This window comes from Rhopalosiphum maidis, chromosome 4 (genome assembly GCF_003676215.2).
Source record: "Rhopalosiphum maidis isolate BTI-1 chromosome 4, ASM367621v3, whole genome shotgun sequence".
NCBI classification, from domain to species: Eukaryota; Metazoa; Arthropoda; class Insecta; order Hemiptera; family Aphididae; genus Rhopalosiphum; species Rhopalosiphum maidis.
In genome coordinates this window covers 20,747,961-20,769,310 of record NC_040880.1, presented here as the reverse complement: position 1 = coordinate 20,769,310, position 21,350 = coordinate 20,747,961, and the positions used below count along the sequence as shown (strand labels likewise).

Below are 21,350 nucleotides of genomic sequence, written 5' to 3'. Positions count from 1 at the left end.
ATATAAAAACAAATATATATTAGTCTTAATATATACATAATTTTAAAATTATATCGATGATTTAAATTTTTACGCAGGCGAAAGCAAGAAGAAGTAATTTTATTGGAAGAGAAAATTCGGCAACGTAGTGAACAACAAAAAAAGGCAGGCGTCGAGTTGGACGCAACTTGTCATATATGCCTGAAGACCAAATTTGCCGACGGTGTCGGACACCTGTGCAACTATTGCGGTATCAGATGTTGTGCCAGGTGTGGAGGCAAGGTTACCCTGCGTTCGAGCAAAGTTAGTATTTGATTTGTTTCTATATATACGAATAATTAATAAAATAAAATATTTTATAAATTAATCTACCCGTTAGTCTAATTTTTATAATGGATTTTATGCGATCATGATGACGTGTACAGGCAAATTATATGTGGCAATTAGCCGCACTGATGGAGTGGGTGAATAAAATTAAAATATTCCCTGTTTCGACTATCAAAACGATTTATAAATTAAAAAAATAAGTCAAAAGTTTAAATTTTCAATTTTCAATTATTAACCGATTAAAATACAATACCTACGCAATCAAAATTATTTTCTATTAAAATCCTATTAAATGTTATTTTGTGTTCTTCTTTAGTGTATAATATACAATTAAGTGTTTAAACACATTATTTAACTAGTTGTGTAACTAAAATTAAATATGTTTGGTTTGTTTATTATGCTTTGCAAATAATTCGAAACGAAGAATAATTTTTACTTCCATACCTCGTTTATTATTTTATGATCTAAGACTCAAGCTATTTAGGTTAAATTTATTATTTAAACGAAGTCATACAAATGTATAATAGACAATAGTATATTCCAGTCAGGAACGTAACCACGAGTTTTTATTAGAGGGGTGTTTAAGTTTCTTATTTAAATATAACTTGTTAGCATATTAACATATGTCATCAACTTCCATACTTGATATTATATAAAATATGAAACAGTACCGTATGAGTCATACGACAAAATATTTTTTATAAATTTGAAGCATATAAAAATATATTTTTCGCATAAAAAACAAACAGGGGGAGTGTTTCACATCCAAAACTATATTGTTTCTAGTGTCTAACCGCTTTAAATTTTTAAACAACAAAAGATATTTCTAATTTTTATTTCAAAGTTGTTGTTATAAATCTTAATCCTTAGCATTTATATTGTTATTTGATAAAAAAAATCATATATTTCCACAGTACATTAAAATAAATCACTTATAGCGTCAATATTATGTTGAAAACATTGTTTGAATATGTTATAAATTATATATTTTATTACTAAATTCTTATTTTGTGGATTTAGATTTGAAATGATGATGATATATATAATAATATGATATATTTAAGTCCAAATATTAAATAAATATTTCACTTTTAAATTTACTGATATTATGTATTTTATAACATATTGTTATAGTATTTTGCTTTTAGTATGATATGTAATCTGTTTTTATTTCATGTTTTAATTTGAATTTTGTATTCAGATATTAGTAAACTATCTATTAAATTCGATTTAAACCTATAATTTATCATGAAAAGGGCAGGGAAAATCGATAAAGTGTTAACTGTTTAGTGATATACTTATATACACAGAAGGATATATTGATTTTAAATGAGGACTTCTATTTTTTAATAATATAGAATATATTGTTTCGAATGCATTAACTATAACTTAAAGAGGTTGCTTATAACTTATTTTATTTTTGTACACAAAAATGTAATGTTGTCGATGGTGTGACTGTTTTAAAAACATACCCAACAAAGCTATAAAAGAGTAAGAGTACATGTATTTTTGTCAATTTATCATAAAAACTGATTTTTGCGGAACTCTTCGAGAATGTTTTGGTATTCTATAGAATAATTGTTTAGATATTTTTTAGATTTCTGATGATAATCAAAAAGATAACATTTTTGTAACCTATTGAGAGTAAACGTACATATTATATTATGATAGTTGGTAACCGCCGGTTAACTGAGCAGACTATTTTCACACAACTCTAAGTATACAAATGGAAAGCAATTACGAATTTTAGTTAAACATTTATTCAAAAAAAATAATTTTTGAAAAAATCATGCTATTAAAACAATCCAAAATTATAATATTCCACACACAATATGGCTTTAGGAAAAATCATTCAACAGTGTACTAAATGAATGGACTTATTCATAAAATTTAAATCCTTTTACTGTCCAGAGTTTTTTCAAAACGTGGCCCAAGCATTTGATAGAATTAGAAATGACGGCCTTCTCTACAAAATAAAATTATTCTTTCCAGCAACTTACTATCTCTCGATCCACTCTTATTTTTGCAATCTAATATTTACAGTTAGACAAGGCACCTGGAAGGGATTGCTTCCTACTTTCCATACTTTTCAACCTCTGCTGGCGTTTCTCAAGGGAAGAGACTTGTCATCCGATTTGTGTAAAATATATAGTATTCATATCAGGTATTCCCTAAACAGGAAACACGATTGTAGCAACCTATGCAGACGATACAATTATACTAGCCTCCAACTAAGACCCCGTTCAAGTTTCAACTTATCTCTAAAATTTCCTTGACAACTAGCACCTGGGCAAGTAGGTGGAGAATTCTAACAAATTCTGAAAAATCTTTCTATGTTCTATTTATACTTTGAAAAAATAATCATCCTCCACTTTAACTTCAAGGAATTGAGAAATCTACTACGTTTCAGGTCAAATATCTGAAACTTATCTCACCAATAGTCCAAAGGTAGTATCCGTCTTCACCTGTTTCGTTATATATTTAGGTCCAAACTATCAATCCACTCAAAATCCATAGTGTATAAATCATTGTTTAACCTAAGGTGGTGGTGCCGTGACTTAATAAATTAATATGTTTCTATGTTGTGTTATTATTATGTTAATTATCCATGTATTTATTGTATTAATAAAATAAAGATTTTAAATGTTTCTACAAAAAAAAAAAAATAAATAAAAATAAGAATTTAAAATTATGTTTGTATAATATTCAGTGTAAGTGTAAATACGTGCTTAAAGGAACAGCTACTATAATTAACAAAATCAATTATTTTTTAGAAATTTAGTGAAAATAATACATATCATGTGCAATACACCGCATACGCATTACATATTATGTTAAATATATCATTTTATACTTACGGAATGAACGATGGTTTTTCTTAATCGATATTTCAGAACTCGATTTAATCGTAATGTAATACAATAATGAAATAGGTATCAATCAAATTAATTATTTTGTTATTTTTGTTCAAACAATGTTAACAATCATTTAGAATATACATAGATGAATTAAATAAATTAAAGTTAAATAAAGAATAAAAAAAAAAAATAAAATTCTTGTATAAAATAATTACAAAATTTACTATTTTAAACTATAAACAATAAATTATCATGTAAAATGTCAATAAAACTACAGTTAAATTTTAACGTTTTATTTTATGTTACTTTTAAATTATTTAATATTAAGTAATTATATTACAATGAAATTCATAAAATAAATACAAAACAAAAAAAATAACTATCAATTTTTATTTTAGGCAATATAAAACAAAATGATAAAATCTAGCTTAAAAATATAAAAGAAAATATTATTTTCTATGAAAATATTTGATTTATGAATCTAAGATATTCTATTTTAGGTTCTAAGACAAAGAATGTATTGATTTGAATATGTTTTTTTTTTGAGAGAGTGAAGCGTCACTTACCGCTCCTGAAATTAGAAATTCTTAAATGTTTAACTGTAGTGTGATTTCTGGTAGAAAATTGGAGTTAGTGGTTACTATTTAAGTGGTGAAGAGTAAAAAATGTCTAGTAGTTTTTTTAAATAATTAGGAATGAGAGGGAATTATAGGAAAATAGGTAATTTTCACCAATCATCGATATTTGATATTAGCATTTTCTCGACATTTTTCTTATCATTTTTAAAAAAAAACAATATTTTTTAAACTTTTTCTGTGTTATGTTGACGTTTGAAAGTTTTTTTTTAATTTATATAAGATATTCAATTATTCTTTATAAGTAAAATTTTTATAAATGTAATATATTAAAATTTTATGTATATTTTTTCTATTTGAAATTTAAAAGTATATAGTAAATGCAATTATACAATCTTGTTATAAGTGCTAACATTTTTAATTTTGATAAAATTCGTCATTTTTCATTTTAATTAAAAATATACATTTTTAATTTTTATTACTAAAATTCGAATATTTAATAAAAATTAATTCTGTTAAGTTGTTGAAGTTGTTCTCATACAAATCTAAATATATCAAAAATATATAGACATATTGTTTTGAAAATATTCATGGTAATATTTAACTAAAATCTTAGACCATCATAATTTTTTTGGAATTCAAAATATTTTAAACGTTTTGCATTATATTTAATATATTTATACATTTAATTTTTCTAAATATTCAGGTTAATTTTAAAATATTTATACTATGTACCTATATTCACATCATTCTACGGTACGTTAATATTGACTTATGATTTTATAACATCTTATAATATTATAATTATAATATTATTACTAAAATAAAAATAAATTATTAATAGCTATATTAAGCGTTTGTAATAATTTTTTAAAAACTAAAAAAGCTAATTTGCAGTATTAGTTTTAGATTGATGTTTAAAATCAATTCATCTATAGTTGTTATTCGGTTTTAAGTGTTTTTATTAATTGTCATCTCAATAGAATAATGTGTATGTCTATTTATCGTAACTTATGCATTGCTAACCTACGATTGTATTAATAATACAGTTATTATATTATTGTGAGATTAAAAAAAATATATATTATTTTATGATATGTTTTGGACTGTAATCATAATTACCAACCATTGCATAGAATCTAGATCTTTGATGAATCGTTGTCTTTAACATATTTTTTTTATTGACATACAATTAATTACACTTTCTTTTGTAATTTCGTAGTAGTAAGTCTATATGTGAAATTGAAGTCAGTATCACGTGATCTATGGTTGTTACTGACATTTTACAGTTCTATACAGTACAACTTTTACTCTTTTATTTTTGTTATTGATGATATACGATTTAAGAACATTGATGATAAAGCAAAGTACTACTGATAATATTGGTTACCCATAGAATAGTTACCCTACTTGCACTGTTCGGTAGAGTATATAATGTATTGTTATTAATCGTAATTAGTAGTATTGTTCATTTATTGTTCCTAATTTTTTTATGCTTTTATAATTTTATTATACTATAGTATTAGGAAGTATAAGAGTAGTATAGTGTTTGTGAACACTAAATAAATGGAATATTACGAAATTACAGTGAAACATATTTTTAAGGCCTTAAACGTAAGAATATTCTTACGTGAAATTTCTTAGTCAAAAATCTTTCTTTTTTATAATCTGAAGTTACCACATTTGTTATTTTTTAAATAACATAGATATTGATGAAAGTTGCATAAATGTTATTTATCATATCTATAACATTTATTTGTAGCAGTTACACGATTTTTTTTTTACTTGTAAAGAAGCTTGCTTGCAATTAAATTTTTGATTTGATATTTATCCTTAAACGTTTGATTTCTAATATTTGTGTGAATAATAAAACCAATAATTATCCATGATTGAATTTAAGGCTTAATCAACTGAATTAGCTTGAATATGTTAAAAAATAATAAAAAATAACAAAATAATATACCTACTTGCGTCGGCTTTTTTTTAGCGTGTAAAGACGTTTCAGTTTGTAGCAAGAAATTACTTTGCACCACTACTATACATGTGGTGTGCATATTCGTGATAAAGTCCAATCAAGGTCTACAAGTTTACAGAATCAGTAACCCTTTGACCTAGTTATTTGCGTGTTTCCAATATGAAATATAATACTCTTATGAATACGACTATATGCAAATAAATACCCAACGATGAAAAATATATCTTAGATAAACTTCGGCGTTCTGTTTTTTTTTACATTTATCTGTACAAAGGATTGACGTGGACACGACAAAACGTCGTTTTAATCGATTGTTCATCTTTAGGATGTCGACAAATCATATTATTTATTATATTGAGATAGTCTTGTGTTTTTTTTTTTTTTTTTTTACTACCTACGCGTTATTCGAGGTTGAATGTGAAATGTGAAAAAAACCAAAATGGGCTGATAAAAGGTATATGATTTTAATTAAATTGACGCTTTCTATACTTAAGCTTCATACGGGCTTTTGTCACTAACGCTGCACGTGAAATATCATCATGTGTGGTAATAAGGCGTACGTGTGTATTAGACGTTTGCCGCGGCTCCGTGCCGTGGTCGGCGGAAGGAAGAGGTATACCTATATAGAGTACAGCGCTGCGTCCAATTCGTTTATTTTCGCGTGCAAAGTTATATATATTTTTTCATAAGAAAAGAAAAAAAAACTCTTTGTTTTCTATTAATTTAAAGTTTTTTGATATCATCGCGAGTATTGCTTTTAATATAAAAACATCGCCACCACAGGCGCCGCTGCAGACGGTCTCAGCGAAACCCTCGCTCGTAATATAATAATATTAATATATTATATTATATAATATATATACGTGGACAACGGTTCACGGGGTGCATTCAACTCGGTATCATCCGCCCCTTTTCGGGTGGGAGCAATGACGTCACGGATTTGCGGGACATGACGTATGTTATATTGATCGCAGCGGCGGCGGCGTAGTCTAATATATAATAATATGTATGTGCGCGTACTGTATAGGTATATTCGCAGAGAAAGCGCCGCTGCCATAGTTAACTAACTTCACACGGATATTTGTTTTCCAATTTTCCAGACATAGGTATTTTTTTTTAACAGTTCAATTTACTGGACAGTGGATAACGCGGCGTCCCCATTGCCAGGATGAAATCAAAAAGAAAAGACCAATTCTCCGTTCGAAAACATTTCGTTATTTCGGACACTTTAGACTGCAACGCAGCACCCATCTTAACGATTATAATATTATTATGTACTATGTACACATCGTAAGGATATCGCGAGCACGCGCGTATGCCATATATGTAATACACGTATATATCGAGGTAGAAAATGCAAAAAAAAAGCACTCGCCTCGCGTCTTGTACAAATAACATATTACATGAAATTGTATTCTAACGAGCTCGTAAACCGTAAACGCGCGTATACGTACACATAAACACCGAATTCACTCCGTTCAGCAAATCCGCCGCCACCCGAATTGCACATATGTATGTTTATCTTGTTGTACATTTCGTATAGTTATTACGATTTATATTTACTCACATTTTTATATTGTTATAATATTATATATAACACTATTATACAGCCGTAAAATACATACCTATATATACATACAGACGGGAACAAACGACGTGTTTACTCAACGCCAATACTTTCGGTCACGTGAAAACCTAGATGTTTGTGTGAGTGCGTATGTGTGTATGCTCACAGCTCGCCCGCACGATGTCGTCGTATACGTCGGAAATATTTCGTTTCGATCTGAATCACTGACAAGGAAAAATATTTATCCTACCGAAATGAACGATTTTATTGTGCGCACATATTATATACTATAGCGTTTGTTGTGTGCTCGCGGAGACTATTAGTATAGCATTTATTCGAGTGAAAATGAGGCGCATTTAACGATTAGCACTTATAGCGGGACGGAAAAAAAAAGACTCGGTCGTAAAAATCGTTACGACCCAATAACCCCTTTGGTATTATATCAGCTATAAACTATATATTTTACGTTTTTAATATTACATACTTACATGTATATTATTACACACTCGACGTTTTTTTTACCGTGACACACCGCGTTTCCGGTCCGAACGGAACAATGTATCATGTGATAACTATTAGCCGATAAATAATTATGTTTTGTTAACGAGATTGCAGCGATATAATAATATAATATATTATACATTACTACATGTTGTGCACATCATGTAATTTTTGTTTGACGGGTATTATATTGTTATATCGCCATATCGTATGATGGTTCTTTATATGGCATAAATAATAATATTATGCACATTGTAGAATATTGTACATGCAGCACAATATGTGCGTAGAGTTCGTAAACCGTAAATAATAACGTAATTTTAACATCGAATGCGCGTTAATAATTTTAACATCAACCACTTTCGACGAGTAATCACAGAATATAGGATTTTTTCCGTGGAGCAATATTGTATATTGTATTGTATTGTACATAATAGGTACGATTTAAATTTGTTTCGAACACATACATAGTATAATGGTATAGGTTGTGTAACGCTGAAATATAATATAATGATATGCGCCTTTGGCCTGTTAACAAATATATAATATTATAATATGTGACTTTTCCATGCACCATCCGCTTTTGGTGGAAGTTTATTTTTATTTTTACATAATATTATAGGGCCTATCTGGGACAGATGTTGAATATAAATATGGTTATGGGCGGACGGCGGCCGACGGCATGGGGTTAACTGCACCAGAGCGCAAAAAGCGCCACATACTCTATACTGGCGTTTTTATAAATAAAACAATAACCTTAAATATAACTTTATTCGTAGACTATCTCTAATGTATTCCAATAAAAAATATATATTATATATTTTTTTATTCAATCTATACATAAATAGGTCTCGAAGTAAAATTATTAGAGCTTGCGCAATTTAAATATTTATAACGCGTCATACCTAGTGCGTGTACCTATAAATTATGTATACAATGGATGAAATTCTATAAAATATGAACTCTGATGATTAAACTATTATTTTTATTCACTACAACTTCAAATTTATCAATTTATCCAACAGTTATTATTTTATAGTTTGGATTTTAAATATTATCACGAGTTTTAATTTACCTAATAACAAATATATTTTATTATTAGGTAAACAGCTTGAGCTTCATCCTTGTTTATTATTGTCTTATAATTGTATTTTTGACTCTATGATCTTTTTTTTTTAATAACTATTTGATAGTAGGTAACTCTATCACGATTATAGAATATTTTGATGAACTAATTAACTAATATAAGCTAATTAAGTATTTTAACACAATTCCTTAATACATTACACAGAGTTGGTGTGCCCAACACTTGAGCGAATGAAGATTACTGATTAAAATTTACACAACGCATAATTTGACAATATAGTTGAATAATAATAAAAGATTATTCTAAGTACAAAAAAAAAGTTCTTAAAAAAAATATATAAACGTGTTTTTACAGGTGATATGGGTGTGCATATTGTGTCGGAAAAAACAAGAGCTTCTCAGCAAGTCTGGGGAATGGATCAACCACGGTATGGCAGCCGCGGGCAGCGACCCGTCCCGGCGGTCTGAGGTGTCATCGCCTTGTATGATGTCGGATAAGAGGCCCAAGCTCGAGAGGGCACATAGTGCAGTAGAGAAAGAGAATGTGCCACTGTTGCAGCGGTCCAATAGCCTCCTGCGGCGCCAATACTCCCAACAAGAGCCGTCCAGCCGGAAGGAGCAGGAACATGAACTGACCGATGAGTACTATCGCACAGTACGTCTATAAACATTTATTATTATTATTATTATTATTATTATATATTATATGTCATCTTTTCTCGTGATTGGTTGAGTGCTTGCAATTTTTTAGAGTGGATGGGTAGTTGGAGGTCAGGTTAGGTTTGACTGTTGGAGGATGAAATTAAGTCTTGTGATTAATTTACAACAATGTGCTTTAACATAATATATTATATTTCTCGTCGTTGTTAATAAAGTTTCAAGTATACACGATTTTATAACGGTAAGGCTCGGATTGTAATGTATATTTTTCATCCTTTTATTAAATGCTTGATACGATTATTCAAAACTATAATCGGGTTTTAATGCATATACAATTATATTAACAAATCTATTTATTTTTTTATTATATTTTTCGTGGTTTTTAAAAATTAAAGAGCAGCTAACCTCTTTGCCAGATCTATATCCATTTCACACAAAGAAAATGTGATGTTGTGTGTAAAGGGCAAATTGCTAGGTCACGTACATAAATTGAATTATTTAAAGGTCATTATCATATTATTTTATTATAGTAAAATTAATAGAAATAAATACTAATTCATACGTTAGAAAATTATAATATATATCATTTTATTGTAAAATAACGGTTAGATAAAAATGTCGTTTGTGTTAAACCAATATTTGAGTGTTCTCTGAGAGCAGTGAGCTGGTACACAACAACATAACTGCACTGCAGAGTGCTAAAAATGCGATTCTTGAGACAGATAAAAAAATAAATAAAAAACCATGCATAAACTATATCGGCGTTTATGCTACGGGCTTAAGTCCGTATCGGAATAGTGAAATGCACGTTAGCTGTTAAGTTCCCAAGCGACCAACTGCTATCGGTGTCGACCGTTGTTTTGTGCTGCTGGAGAATAATCAATATTATTACATAATATACTTTGTATCATTTGTATCTATACTTATGGTCAATATGATTAGAGAATTAATTTTTGAACTGGAATTCGTTTATATTCGATTCGAATAAACTACAGTTTTAAGATTTTTGCACCATTAGCATTATTATATCGCACTTACGATTTGTGGTATATAAATGAGTTATATCATTGACCACGTTAATTTTATAATCACTTGAATACTATTGTGTCTGTCGTTACACTTGTCGATCGAACACTTGCTCGACTATGTTATTATGTACACTTGATGCATTTAACTAGCTACATTTATTTTTTTAGTTAACTCTTGTGATTGTGAAAAAATGTCTTTTATACTTTGATAAGCATTGTTTACTATCTACTAGTATTTTACTATTTTTAAGGTTTATAATATTTTAATGACTTATATTCTTAATTTCACATTGGAAAAGGAATATTTATTTCAAATATTTTATGTATTATATGAAAATATATGTGAATAAAAGCAAATAGTATTTTATTATTGTTACGTAGGTATATAAATTAATAGTTGGCACCATTGTACCATCGCGTTAACAATTTTTCTTCACTTTTAATACTAATTTATAAAAATAAAAATACTTGTTCAACACGTATTTCGATACTTGAAAAAAAAAACTTTTCTTCGATTATAAATAAATCAATTATTATACGCGAGTTGTCGTCGATTGAGCCAAGCAATTTGGAGATTAAGGTATTACGATGTAAAATATAAAATATTATTGTTGTTTAAATCGACCGATTAAATACAATTAGTGTAGACTACAACTAAATGAATCAGCCCTTATCAGGACGCTGGCCCGTCTTGAGTGTCAACAACACTTACGCGCGATTGCCATTATAGGCATATCAATTTATTTATCCGCTCTATTAACAGCTTACACATGCCTCTTACCACTCCTATATCCGTACCGCACTCGCCTATCGATTGCCGAGCATGAAAACCAATGGCTTGCACGATATTTTAAACGTTGACCACTGTTTCAGGGTCACGACGATTACTACCGTGGCGGTCAGCTGGAAGGTGTTTCGCACAGGACCGGAACCGGCAACCAGTCGTCCAGGTCTTCACACCACCAGCCCCCGCTGCACCAGTTCGGTCCGGCCGCGGTGGACTGTAAACAGTCGCTTATGGGAGGCCGTGGCGGTCCCGGTGCCGTGCCAGTGCGCAAGCACAAAAGGCCCGGGAATACGATGCCCCCCGATCGGCTACATCAGCAGCAGCATCAACAGCACCAACACCAGCACCAACGCATCAGTTTTTCCAGTTCTGAGGAGGAGGAGTTGAGATCCACGTCCGAGTGCACTAGCTGCGATGAGCACGAAAGCGAAAAAGGTAAGCCGTCCGTATAATATAGCGTCAACTATCGTGTACCAACAATCATATAGTGTTAGGTTTAATATATAGTCACACGCGTCTTGTGTATGTAAAATAATGTAGGTATATATATATTATATAGAGCATGTTTCGTTTAAATAGTCACATTATAATAACCCTTTTTTCGGAAAATTTTTTTTATGAAAAAAATGTTTTTATATATTTTTTCAAAGTACATAAAAAATCTATTTTTTTTTATATTAAAATTTTTATGACAAATAATATATTTAATCTAAAGTAGGAAACCGCATTAAAATTATAGATGTTTAAATATTGAAAAAACATTTTCTATTAATAAATGTTAATAGTTAAGATATTTTAATCCACAGGACACCTGCACGTATTGTCTTTGTCTTAATGCATATACTAACAACATAGCAAATTTGCGATAGATATGAGTAGGTATGTAAAGTATTACAAAATTGAAAATCTTCATGTTTAGTTAAAAATTAAAATATCAAAATATCAACGCTACGACACTGATAATGTTCTAACTTTTAATTTTGATAATAAATTCTTTAGGTAAATTTTTTCTAATATTAAAGCTAACAACACATGATGTGTTCTATACTGAACGGGATTTTGCTATATTGTATGCATATAAGAAAGGAGATAACACACGCGTGTGCCATCCTTGTAGTTAAGTTAAATAATCAAAAATAATCATTTAAAGTTGATAAGAAATTACCACCGATTTTAAATTTTAAAATGTAGGTACAAGTTTTCGTTAAAAATGCATAATATGCTCGTACCTAAAAAGCAGTAAAAATTTGATTAACGAAATGTTTCGTTATATAATTTTGTTTAAATAACGATTATTGGCTCGATAAATATTAGTGTGACTAGTTAAACGAAACATGCTTGTATAATATTATTATAATATGCACGGTTTATACCATGCATACTGACTGCTGTGCACATAGTTGTCAGTAACGCATGCGTATAATTGTGGACACTTCTTCTGCGCGTAAATTCGTAAATGTCGTAGCTTCACAAATATATTTAATATATTATAATACGCATAATTAGGTAAAGATATATTTTGATGTGCCGTTTAAATCATTTCAAGATTTTTTGGCTGTTTTTAGAACTACACCCGTTTTTGGAAGATAATTTATTTTTATTTTTTACAATTATACTCGCTATTATTCATTTGTTCTTCAATACACCCACCCTCCTCCATATCATTACGTCAATACTCTAGATTTCTTTGACGCGAACAAGTCTGGAGTAGGCGGGAACGCGGTGCGAATGTAATTCGTCGCGAAAACTATAGTAATGTTATTGATTGAACTGACGTACAGGTGACGCAGAGAGTAATGCGGGAGAAGACCAGACTTATAAACATTCAATGACATTATCATCGGTAGGTTTTGGCATTTGTAAAGACTTTTTATTTTATTTTTCATTTTTTTTTTTTGTATTCAATAACGATTATTCTACATCGTTGTATTCAATTTTTTGTTTTTGTGATTATATTACCTACTTTTATTTTTGGTTTTGGTGTTGGATGAGATATTTTATTTAATTTTGTGTTTTTTTTTTTTAAATTTTGATTTTTTCTTTATGGCGTTACCCAGCAAACATGCATGCGTCGTGACACTCTTTGACCCTCTTGACTTTAAACATATTTGTGTTTTATTTATTGCGCTCTATTATTATGGTTGGGGCTCTTGAGTCTGGGCGGTTTGAGGTTAGGGGTGACATTGTGTTGTCATTTAGCAATTTACCGCAAGATGGGTACCATTAATGGACTAAGGCGAAAGAAAACTGTGCGGTTCGATCACCGACATCATCAAACAACACAACAAACGTCCAAAGACTCCGGATTTGACACCGGCAGTTCGATATTCACGTCCAATGACGACCCAATATACCTCGGCGACATTAAGGTACTAAAATGCGTTAAGCATCGAATTAAAACTTAAAAATCAAAATAACACAATAAAGTAGAATATTTTAAAGGCCAAATTGAAAAGCCATTATTTCATAGGTACATTGGTACATATATTATGATGTATATTAAATATATCATTATAGTATAGTAATGCCGGGCTGCATAAACAATGACTAGAAATTTAATTAATTAACAGTGATCCAATTAACAATATTAGCGGTCCATGGTTGATCCATTATTACATTTTAGAGAACCTTAAATGTTTAAATTAAAACATTTTTATGCGATTCGGCGTTAGTTTACTTATCAATTACTAGTTTGCTGACATTCTTATAATGTCGTAAATCAAATTTTCACTATGCCGAAATAGTTGTATACGATTGATTTGTAACACCAATATGAACGCGCTCATAAATCATGATACACAATAAAATTGCATTTCTACTGTTCAAAAAAATCATTTAAAACTTTAATATAGTTATAATTATATTTCCCAATCATTAAACCAATCGGTTAAACTAAATTTACAAATAAAAAAAAAAATAGTGCAATTTATTGTTACTGAGTGGGATTTAACTACATTTTTGGAATATGAAATAATATTGTCACTGTCTATTATTAAAGTTTATAATTACTTTAATTCAATTTTTCTTCGAAATATTAAGTTGTACTTATTCATAGATTTGTGATGTATAATTAATTGAATTAGAAAAAAATATCAATTAGTAATTTAATATATTTTATATATAATTCTAGTTATTATTATAAAATTTAGTTTTATTGTGTTAAATTTTGTATTTACATATATATATATATATAATATATTTTATAATCAGCGTACGATGCGGTAGAAGTAAAAATTATATTTATTCTATTAAAAATGTAAAAATAATTCTTTCGATAGGGGTACCACATATATACATATATCTGTTCTTTGTATTAGATAATTTAAATCGTATCTCATAAATGTCGTTGATAATATAGTTTGCCTATCTCTTTATTAAACCAACTGTGTTATGAAGGTAAGATAAACTTAATTCAAATGTATAACGAGAATTTATTTTCATAAAATTCAATATCAAAGTTTATCTATTTTTATTATGAAATTACCTGTATCAACTGTAAATTAGTAAGTTTTTAAAAATAATTATAATATTCCTCAAGAAAAATGATATGAAATATCGCTTGAATTTCATTCAAATTTACATAAATATCAGATACAATTTTTACACACTGCTAACAGCTTTTTTGCATGTTAATTATTATTTGTTATATTATTTTTCAATTTTGCATGTATATTGTGTTTAATCCTTTTTGTAGTTGAGAATATTTTCTTTTTTTAATATTATTGGTAGATAGTTCAATGATTGAAATGATAATTATACGTAGTACTTGATAATACATAATATCTAATTGTAACAAAACATTACTGAGGTATATTTATATCACGATATTAATGCTAAAGGTTATACGTATCTATTATAATAATATTATGTGATTACAATGCTAATGAACATTTAACTTTTAATAACTTTCAGTATATTAAGACTTACATTTTAAACGAAAGGAACAAAAATCTAAGAAAAAAAAATTAATACAAAATCTATTTTGTTGTATATTTTTGTCGAACAGTGATTATTTTTCTTTAGTTATCTTCGCACATTCGTAATGAGAAAAAACTATCTTTCTGGTCAGCTTATTAATTCACTCAATTATTGTTTAATTTATTTAGGAATTGATTATTTGTTAATAACTTACAATTCGCAACAAAATATTGTCTAGTTTCTTCGTTTTTTAAATAAATACTCATTGAAATGTAATAATACATAACATAATGTACAATGATGGATAATACTTTATTATAAAATATAAATAGATTTTATCACTTGTTATCTAGTTACAATCAGCGGAAAGGTAATAAGTAATAACATTAACGAATGATACGTCACACTGAATTCATATAACCATGAACTATTTTACAAAATGATTGAACGAACAAATATTGATGGATTTACTTGTTAGTTGTTTCTTCGACCCTCGATTGTTGGTCTTTAATTCGGTTAAAACAATAGATTTTTTTTCGTCGAATCGAAAAAAAAATCGAGACAATTCATACTTGTCAGTTGAAGTTTGAATTTTCTGAACATATACACACATACACACACATAGAAACATAATTGGTTCTCTATATTAATACTTAAAAAAAAATGATACAATTTAAAAAAAAATCAGTGGTATGTTAAGTTACGATTAGATAGGGTCTGGCGCATGCAACCGTCTCCTCGGGGCTAATGCTGATTCTGTTTGCAGCAACCGATGTCGTGGCAACGGAGCCCCGATAACAAGTTCTTGATAGGTCACATGGTGCTTAACAAGTCTGTTTGGGAGACCCCGATCAGCCCGTCTTCCAGCGCGGCCGCCATGTTGGGCCTGAAAATCACTGGCGGCAAATTCCTATCGGCCACCGGAAGGAGATGTGCGATTATCGATCGCGTCCGGAAAGGCAGTACAGCTGACATGGAGGGAAATTTGAAACCGGGTTAGTGGGACACACGGCGTCTGTTTTTTCTCTTCTCCATCCACTGTCGCTCCTATTTTCTCGTCCGCAGTCGGTTAAAGAATCAAACGCATAATAATAAAATTTCCGTTTGCAAAAATTATATTTATATATAAAGGGAGTTTTTAGACTTCACAAGATACATGTAAATTTCTGCCAACACATACATTTATACACTTATTAATACTTATAAGGTTACATATATTATATAATATAATTTAAATTATACTAAAATAATATTTTTTTAACTATACGTAGTAAAATTAAGTTTCATTAACTTTCCCCTGTTTTTGCAAATTATAATATATTATAGATACATTTTTTTTGTTTCATTAGTACAGTAAAATTTAAGACTCAACAGATACATTTTTTGTGAAATAAAATAAATTATGATTATTTTGAAAATTGTATGAATATAATTTTAATAATAATTCTTACATTGACTAATTCAAATATGTATATAGTTAATTAAATTTTTTAAATTGTTTTATAAATATTCTATTTCTAACTTATTGGACATGGAAATACATTTGAGTTAATTCAATTTATTAGAAAACTAATAATTTATTTTAAAAATAGTTATTGCTATTATTTTAAACAGTGAAGTTATTACAGTTATAACAGTGACTATTTAAACACGGATATATTGAATATTAATTAAAAAATACTTGCTGCGTTAAATACTAAAGATAATCATATTATTTGTTTTATATTAAATAATAATTTATAAAACTATTTAGTGGTATAAAATGCTCAAATTTGTATATATAATTTAATTATATATTAGTTAGTAGTATATTTTTAGTTTAGATTGAGTAAAATAGGTTAATTTATTAAATACATTTAAGTTTATAAATTTATTTGAAATGAAACATTACTTATATTTAATATGGGCTTAAATTTAAAATATTATCATTCAATCAATCTGGAATAATTAGTAGCTACAATAATGAAAAATAAAAATGATAGTTTTTTTTTAAATATAGTATTATTTTATACAGACTTAGTATTGTGTGATTTATTTTAAGAAAACATGTTATAGTTAATTATAGCCTACGGTTATTAATACAAGACAAAAATACGAATTAAACAATTATATTTTGTAATCCAATTTATTTAATTTAATAACATTTTAATATTGTATTTGTCTATAATAACAGGAGACGAGGTGTTGGAATGGAATGGTTGTTTATTGCAAGGAAAAACACAAAAAGAAGTATCGGATATTATTTCAGAATCAAAACATTTGCCTCAAATTGAGCTCAAAGTGTCCAGGTCAATACTTCCGAGAAGAGCAAGTTATGGCACTCCAACTAAAGGTATACATTTTAAAAAGGTACTATTATAGTCCCTATTATAATACCTATATTGATTAATGATGCCTGTTTCATTTTCTTTCAGCTAAATCGAGTTCAATGGGTTAGCGCGATTTCAAACCGCCCTACTGATGCCCCTCACCCCCTTTAGATTTATAAAAATTGAATAAAAAAGAATTTTAAAATTACAATAGCAATAAATATTTATGTTTTTCAGGCTTATATGATTTGCGTAAAGATAAACCTTATGTAATGGTGACTTCGCCGGGTAGTCCTGAGCATTTGGCTTCGAATCCAGCCCGGGTCTTAAGGGCTTCCAAAAGTGTTAGTGGACCGAATAGTTTACATGTCGGAGGGAAGATACAGGTAACAAAAATAAATTAAATGTACTGTTCAAGTACTAACCTTGTTATTATTTTGTATCTGTGCTTTAGGTCAAATTAGGTTTTGACCCGCAATCATTAAAGTTGGTCGTAACTATAATGGCCGCTTCAAGTCTGGTACCGCGGTCTGATGGTTCACCAAGATCAGCATACGCCAAAGTATGTCTTTTACCCGATACAAGTGAGAAATCTAAACGAAGGACTAAAACGATAATGAACTCCACTGATCCTAAATGGAATCAAAATTTTTCATTTACAACTATGAGAAGGTCAGATTTGAAGTTTAAAGTTCTTCAAATTTCGTTGTGGGATTATGATAATAACCCTACAAATCAGTTTCTTGGAGAGGTACTAATCGAATTGGGAATAAAAAAATTAGAAAACTTGGCTGAATGGTATCCATTAACTGCACATCAAGAAATAACTGTATGTTTTTTTAAATTTATTTAATTTGTAATCTATTATTAATTTATCGCTTTCAAATACTGTTTATAGGGAGAAGGTGGTATTTCAATAGGTGATTATGATATGGAATACTCAGGAGAACACTTGTCTCCACCATCTACATTATCTCGACAATCAGATTCAGATGCTTCGGATGTTGATGATTGTTGTAGTGGACGACGAGTTGGAGCAGATGGCGCGTCTATAAGTAGCCTTGGTAGTTCTATAAGGTATAGCCTAACTTAATATGATTAGACGTTATATCATAAATAAATAAAAAAACAACGAATTTTTAGCCCGCCGCCTGATTATGATCATTTGGATCGGAGAAAAAGTCGTAGGGATATGTCACCACTGCAAAAGTCATATGTGTATGGCACTACAATTGAAAAAAAATATGGATACGACGTCAGTTTAAAAGTAAATACTCACGATAAAAAAAAGGTTTTTATAAAAATTTAAAATATTAAAATATTAATTGGTATAGCAGCAGTCCGTTCCAATTCGACCTACTACAAGTGTTAGTCATAGATCGAGATCTGCTGCACCAACTGATTCTCCTAGTCAACATTCCAGATCACGTTCAAAAAGTCCAACTATGCTCTCCGATAGAAGAAGTTTATCTCCACCAGACTATAGGTATCCCGGAGGTGTTCAAAGCTATAGACAAGGTCCTTCAAGATTCTTAGCTAGGTCAGCAACAGCTACTCCTACATCCACGCCAAAAAAACGTCAACTTCCCCAAATTCCAGGAACTATGCCTTCTTCTTTAGATGAACGAATTCCATATGTGAGTTTAAATAAGCACTATTTTTATTTAACATGAATCAAACGTCAATATTTCAGTATTTTGATGACCAAACGTCATCGGTCCGAAGAAGAACGAGACAAATGCAACCTCGAAGAATTCAGAGTAGAACAGGAGGCCTTGGTAGATTACACCATTATGGTGGATTAAGTGATAGTGATATACCTATGCAACAACTTCGATCTCTGACACCTCCACATGTTAGAGGATCAATGATGTCCAGAGGAGAAACTGGGGATACTTGTGATATTGATGATAGCGATAGTGTTATCAGCAGTGCTTTATCTACGCAATCTGAACAGCCCAGATCAACGATATTTTGGTAATGAATAAAACATTGTTTAATCAGAATGTTAAGTTTACATTCCTTATAAATAACAAAATTAAGTTAGAATTTATGTACTGTTTTAGAATCATTACTCATCTATTTTTATACATTTAGATTTCTGATATTTCAAAGTGGCATATTGTGCGTGTAAACATCCTTTAAATAGAGTACATTTGTTACATCGGCTCGAAAATTTATTAGTATTCTTACATACGTATTGATGAATGAGACAATATCTGAAAATCTCACGCCAGTGTGTTTTGTCTTTTGCAGCTGCTGCAACGCCACCGATTACCGCTACCCATCAACGTCACATTCACCCAGCTGTAGTTTTAGTAAAAGTAGTAGCAAGCGTGATAGTATACATTTGTACCGTTATAATTCATTTCCTGCTGATTATTTTTTACTCCATCCGATAGATAATAGACCGGTTTTGACGGAAAATTCGCCGACTGAAAACCCAAAACCATTAAAAAAAACACGATTTAATTTAAATCATCTTGAAAATCACGATCCTCTTTATGATTCTGATTCCGGGTTGGATATGCTAGGTTTTCAATCCCCAACAGAGAGGCAAAGATCCCGTAGGAAAAGAAATTTGACTCTAGATTTAGGCGAATCAGTGTTAGACGTAGTGGGTAGCTATAGTGGCGCTGCTGTAGCGTTTAGTTATGCTTTAACCGACCCTTTAAATGCTATTGTCCATGGCAGTGATTATGGAGCGTCGCACAGTAGATCTGGATCACAACAATCTCCCGTTATGGCACCAACAACCGATAGCAAGAGGGCTCAATTTTCACGGAGCCTATCTAATGCTGATGTACAGACAGATAACATAACCGGTATAATTAAAGTAAAGTTAGTGTTTTAATTTATAATTAAACCGTTAATGTCCATTTTTAGATTCTGGTAGTTCAGGAAAACGAAGAGGCGATTCGTCTTCCTTAACAGAAAGTGCCGGTAAAAGCTCAGCTTCTGGGACCAATTCTTCCACTTCTGGTATGGGCAAAAAAAGTGCGTCAGCTTCTCAATTATCAGCAACCGGTGAGTGGTACTATCTCAAAAAAAAAAATCTTATACCACTCCATGACTAAATATGTTTGAGAAAATTATAGTTTTCCTTAATAAACGTGAAAAACAGGATTGTGAATTTCTCAAATAAATCAATAATTATAAAAATCATTAAGATTAATTTTGTAAAAATCGTTTGACCGGGAAATGTGCTTATCTCGGATTATATCCTCAATTAATTATTATTTATTATTTCAAATTTTTTCGTTACAATTTATTTTGTAAAACGTGAAAAAAATTAGAAAACTATTTAGACATAACTTATATTTCAGAACTATTTATCAGGTTGTTTGAACATATATTATTTTGAAACAGTCAAGTTAATTTGTATCTAAGCCAATCCAACAATTTATTATATTTATACCAATTATTTATTTTTTTATTAAAATTTTCCCTTTTCTTACATTTAATTAAAATTTTCCAGAATAGTAGTTTTTTATTCAATTTGTATTTTAATAGCTATGATTATTTTCCAATTTCATTTTTCCTAGTAAATTTACTAATTTTGGGCTGGATTTAAAGGGCGCAAGCGTAGGTTAGGTTTTGGTTCGAAAGGAAAATCTTCGTTTACGGTGCACAGAAGTGAAGAAGTGCTGCCTGGGGCAAGTCGCCCCCTCGTCAAACAGCCGTCCAGCGTTTCTAGTGACGGTGAAGCATCCCAAGACGGCGAAAGGTTAATAATGTATGATATTTGTAATTTTTATGAAAAAAAAAAAAAATTAGAAA

The 21,350-nt window shown here is 29.7% G+C and overlaps 1 protein-coding gene across 10 annotated transcripts in view; it reads left to right on the top strand.

Moving 5' to 3' along the window:
- Positions 1-21,350, top strand: part of LOC113552905 (regulating synaptic membrane exocytosis protein 2) — a 32,142-nt gene that overhangs the window by 2,922 nt on the left and 7,870 nt on the right. For 2 of the 10 annotated variants that reach the window (XM_026955976.1, XM_026955968.1), the window contains exons 2-16: positions 78-282; positions 9,224-9,523; positions 11,430-11,778; positions 13,543-13,712; positions 16,028-16,256; positions 17,435-17,593; positions 17,676-17,693; positions 17,808-17,956; positions 18,025-18,399; positions 18,469-18,647; positions 18,714-18,837; positions 18,905-19,207; positions 19,264-19,547; positions 20,265-20,395; positions 20,457-20,597. In XM_026955976.1, coding sequence (XP_026811777.1) covers positions 78-282; positions 9,224-9,523; positions 11,430-11,778; positions 13,543-13,712; positions 16,028-16,256; positions 17,435-17,593; positions 17,676-17,693; positions 17,808-17,956; positions 18,025-18,399; positions 18,469-18,647; positions 18,714-18,837; positions 18,905-19,207; positions 19,264-19,547; positions 20,265-20,395; positions 20,457-20,597 — 3,116 coding nt within the window. Of the gene's footprint in view, positions 1-77; positions 283-9,223; positions 9,524-11,429; positions 11,779-13,124; positions 13,187-13,542; positions 13,713-16,027; positions 16,257-17,434; positions 17,594-17,675; positions 17,694-17,807; positions 17,957-18,024; positions 18,400-18,468; positions 18,648-18,713; positions 18,838-18,904; positions 19,208-19,263; positions 19,548-19,826; positions 20,396-20,456; positions 20,598-21,146; positions 21,307-21,350 lie in introns of all 10 variants that reach the window. The other 8 variants (XM_026955924.1, XM_026955942.1, XM_026955951.1 and 5 more) reach the window with 8 other exon arrangements.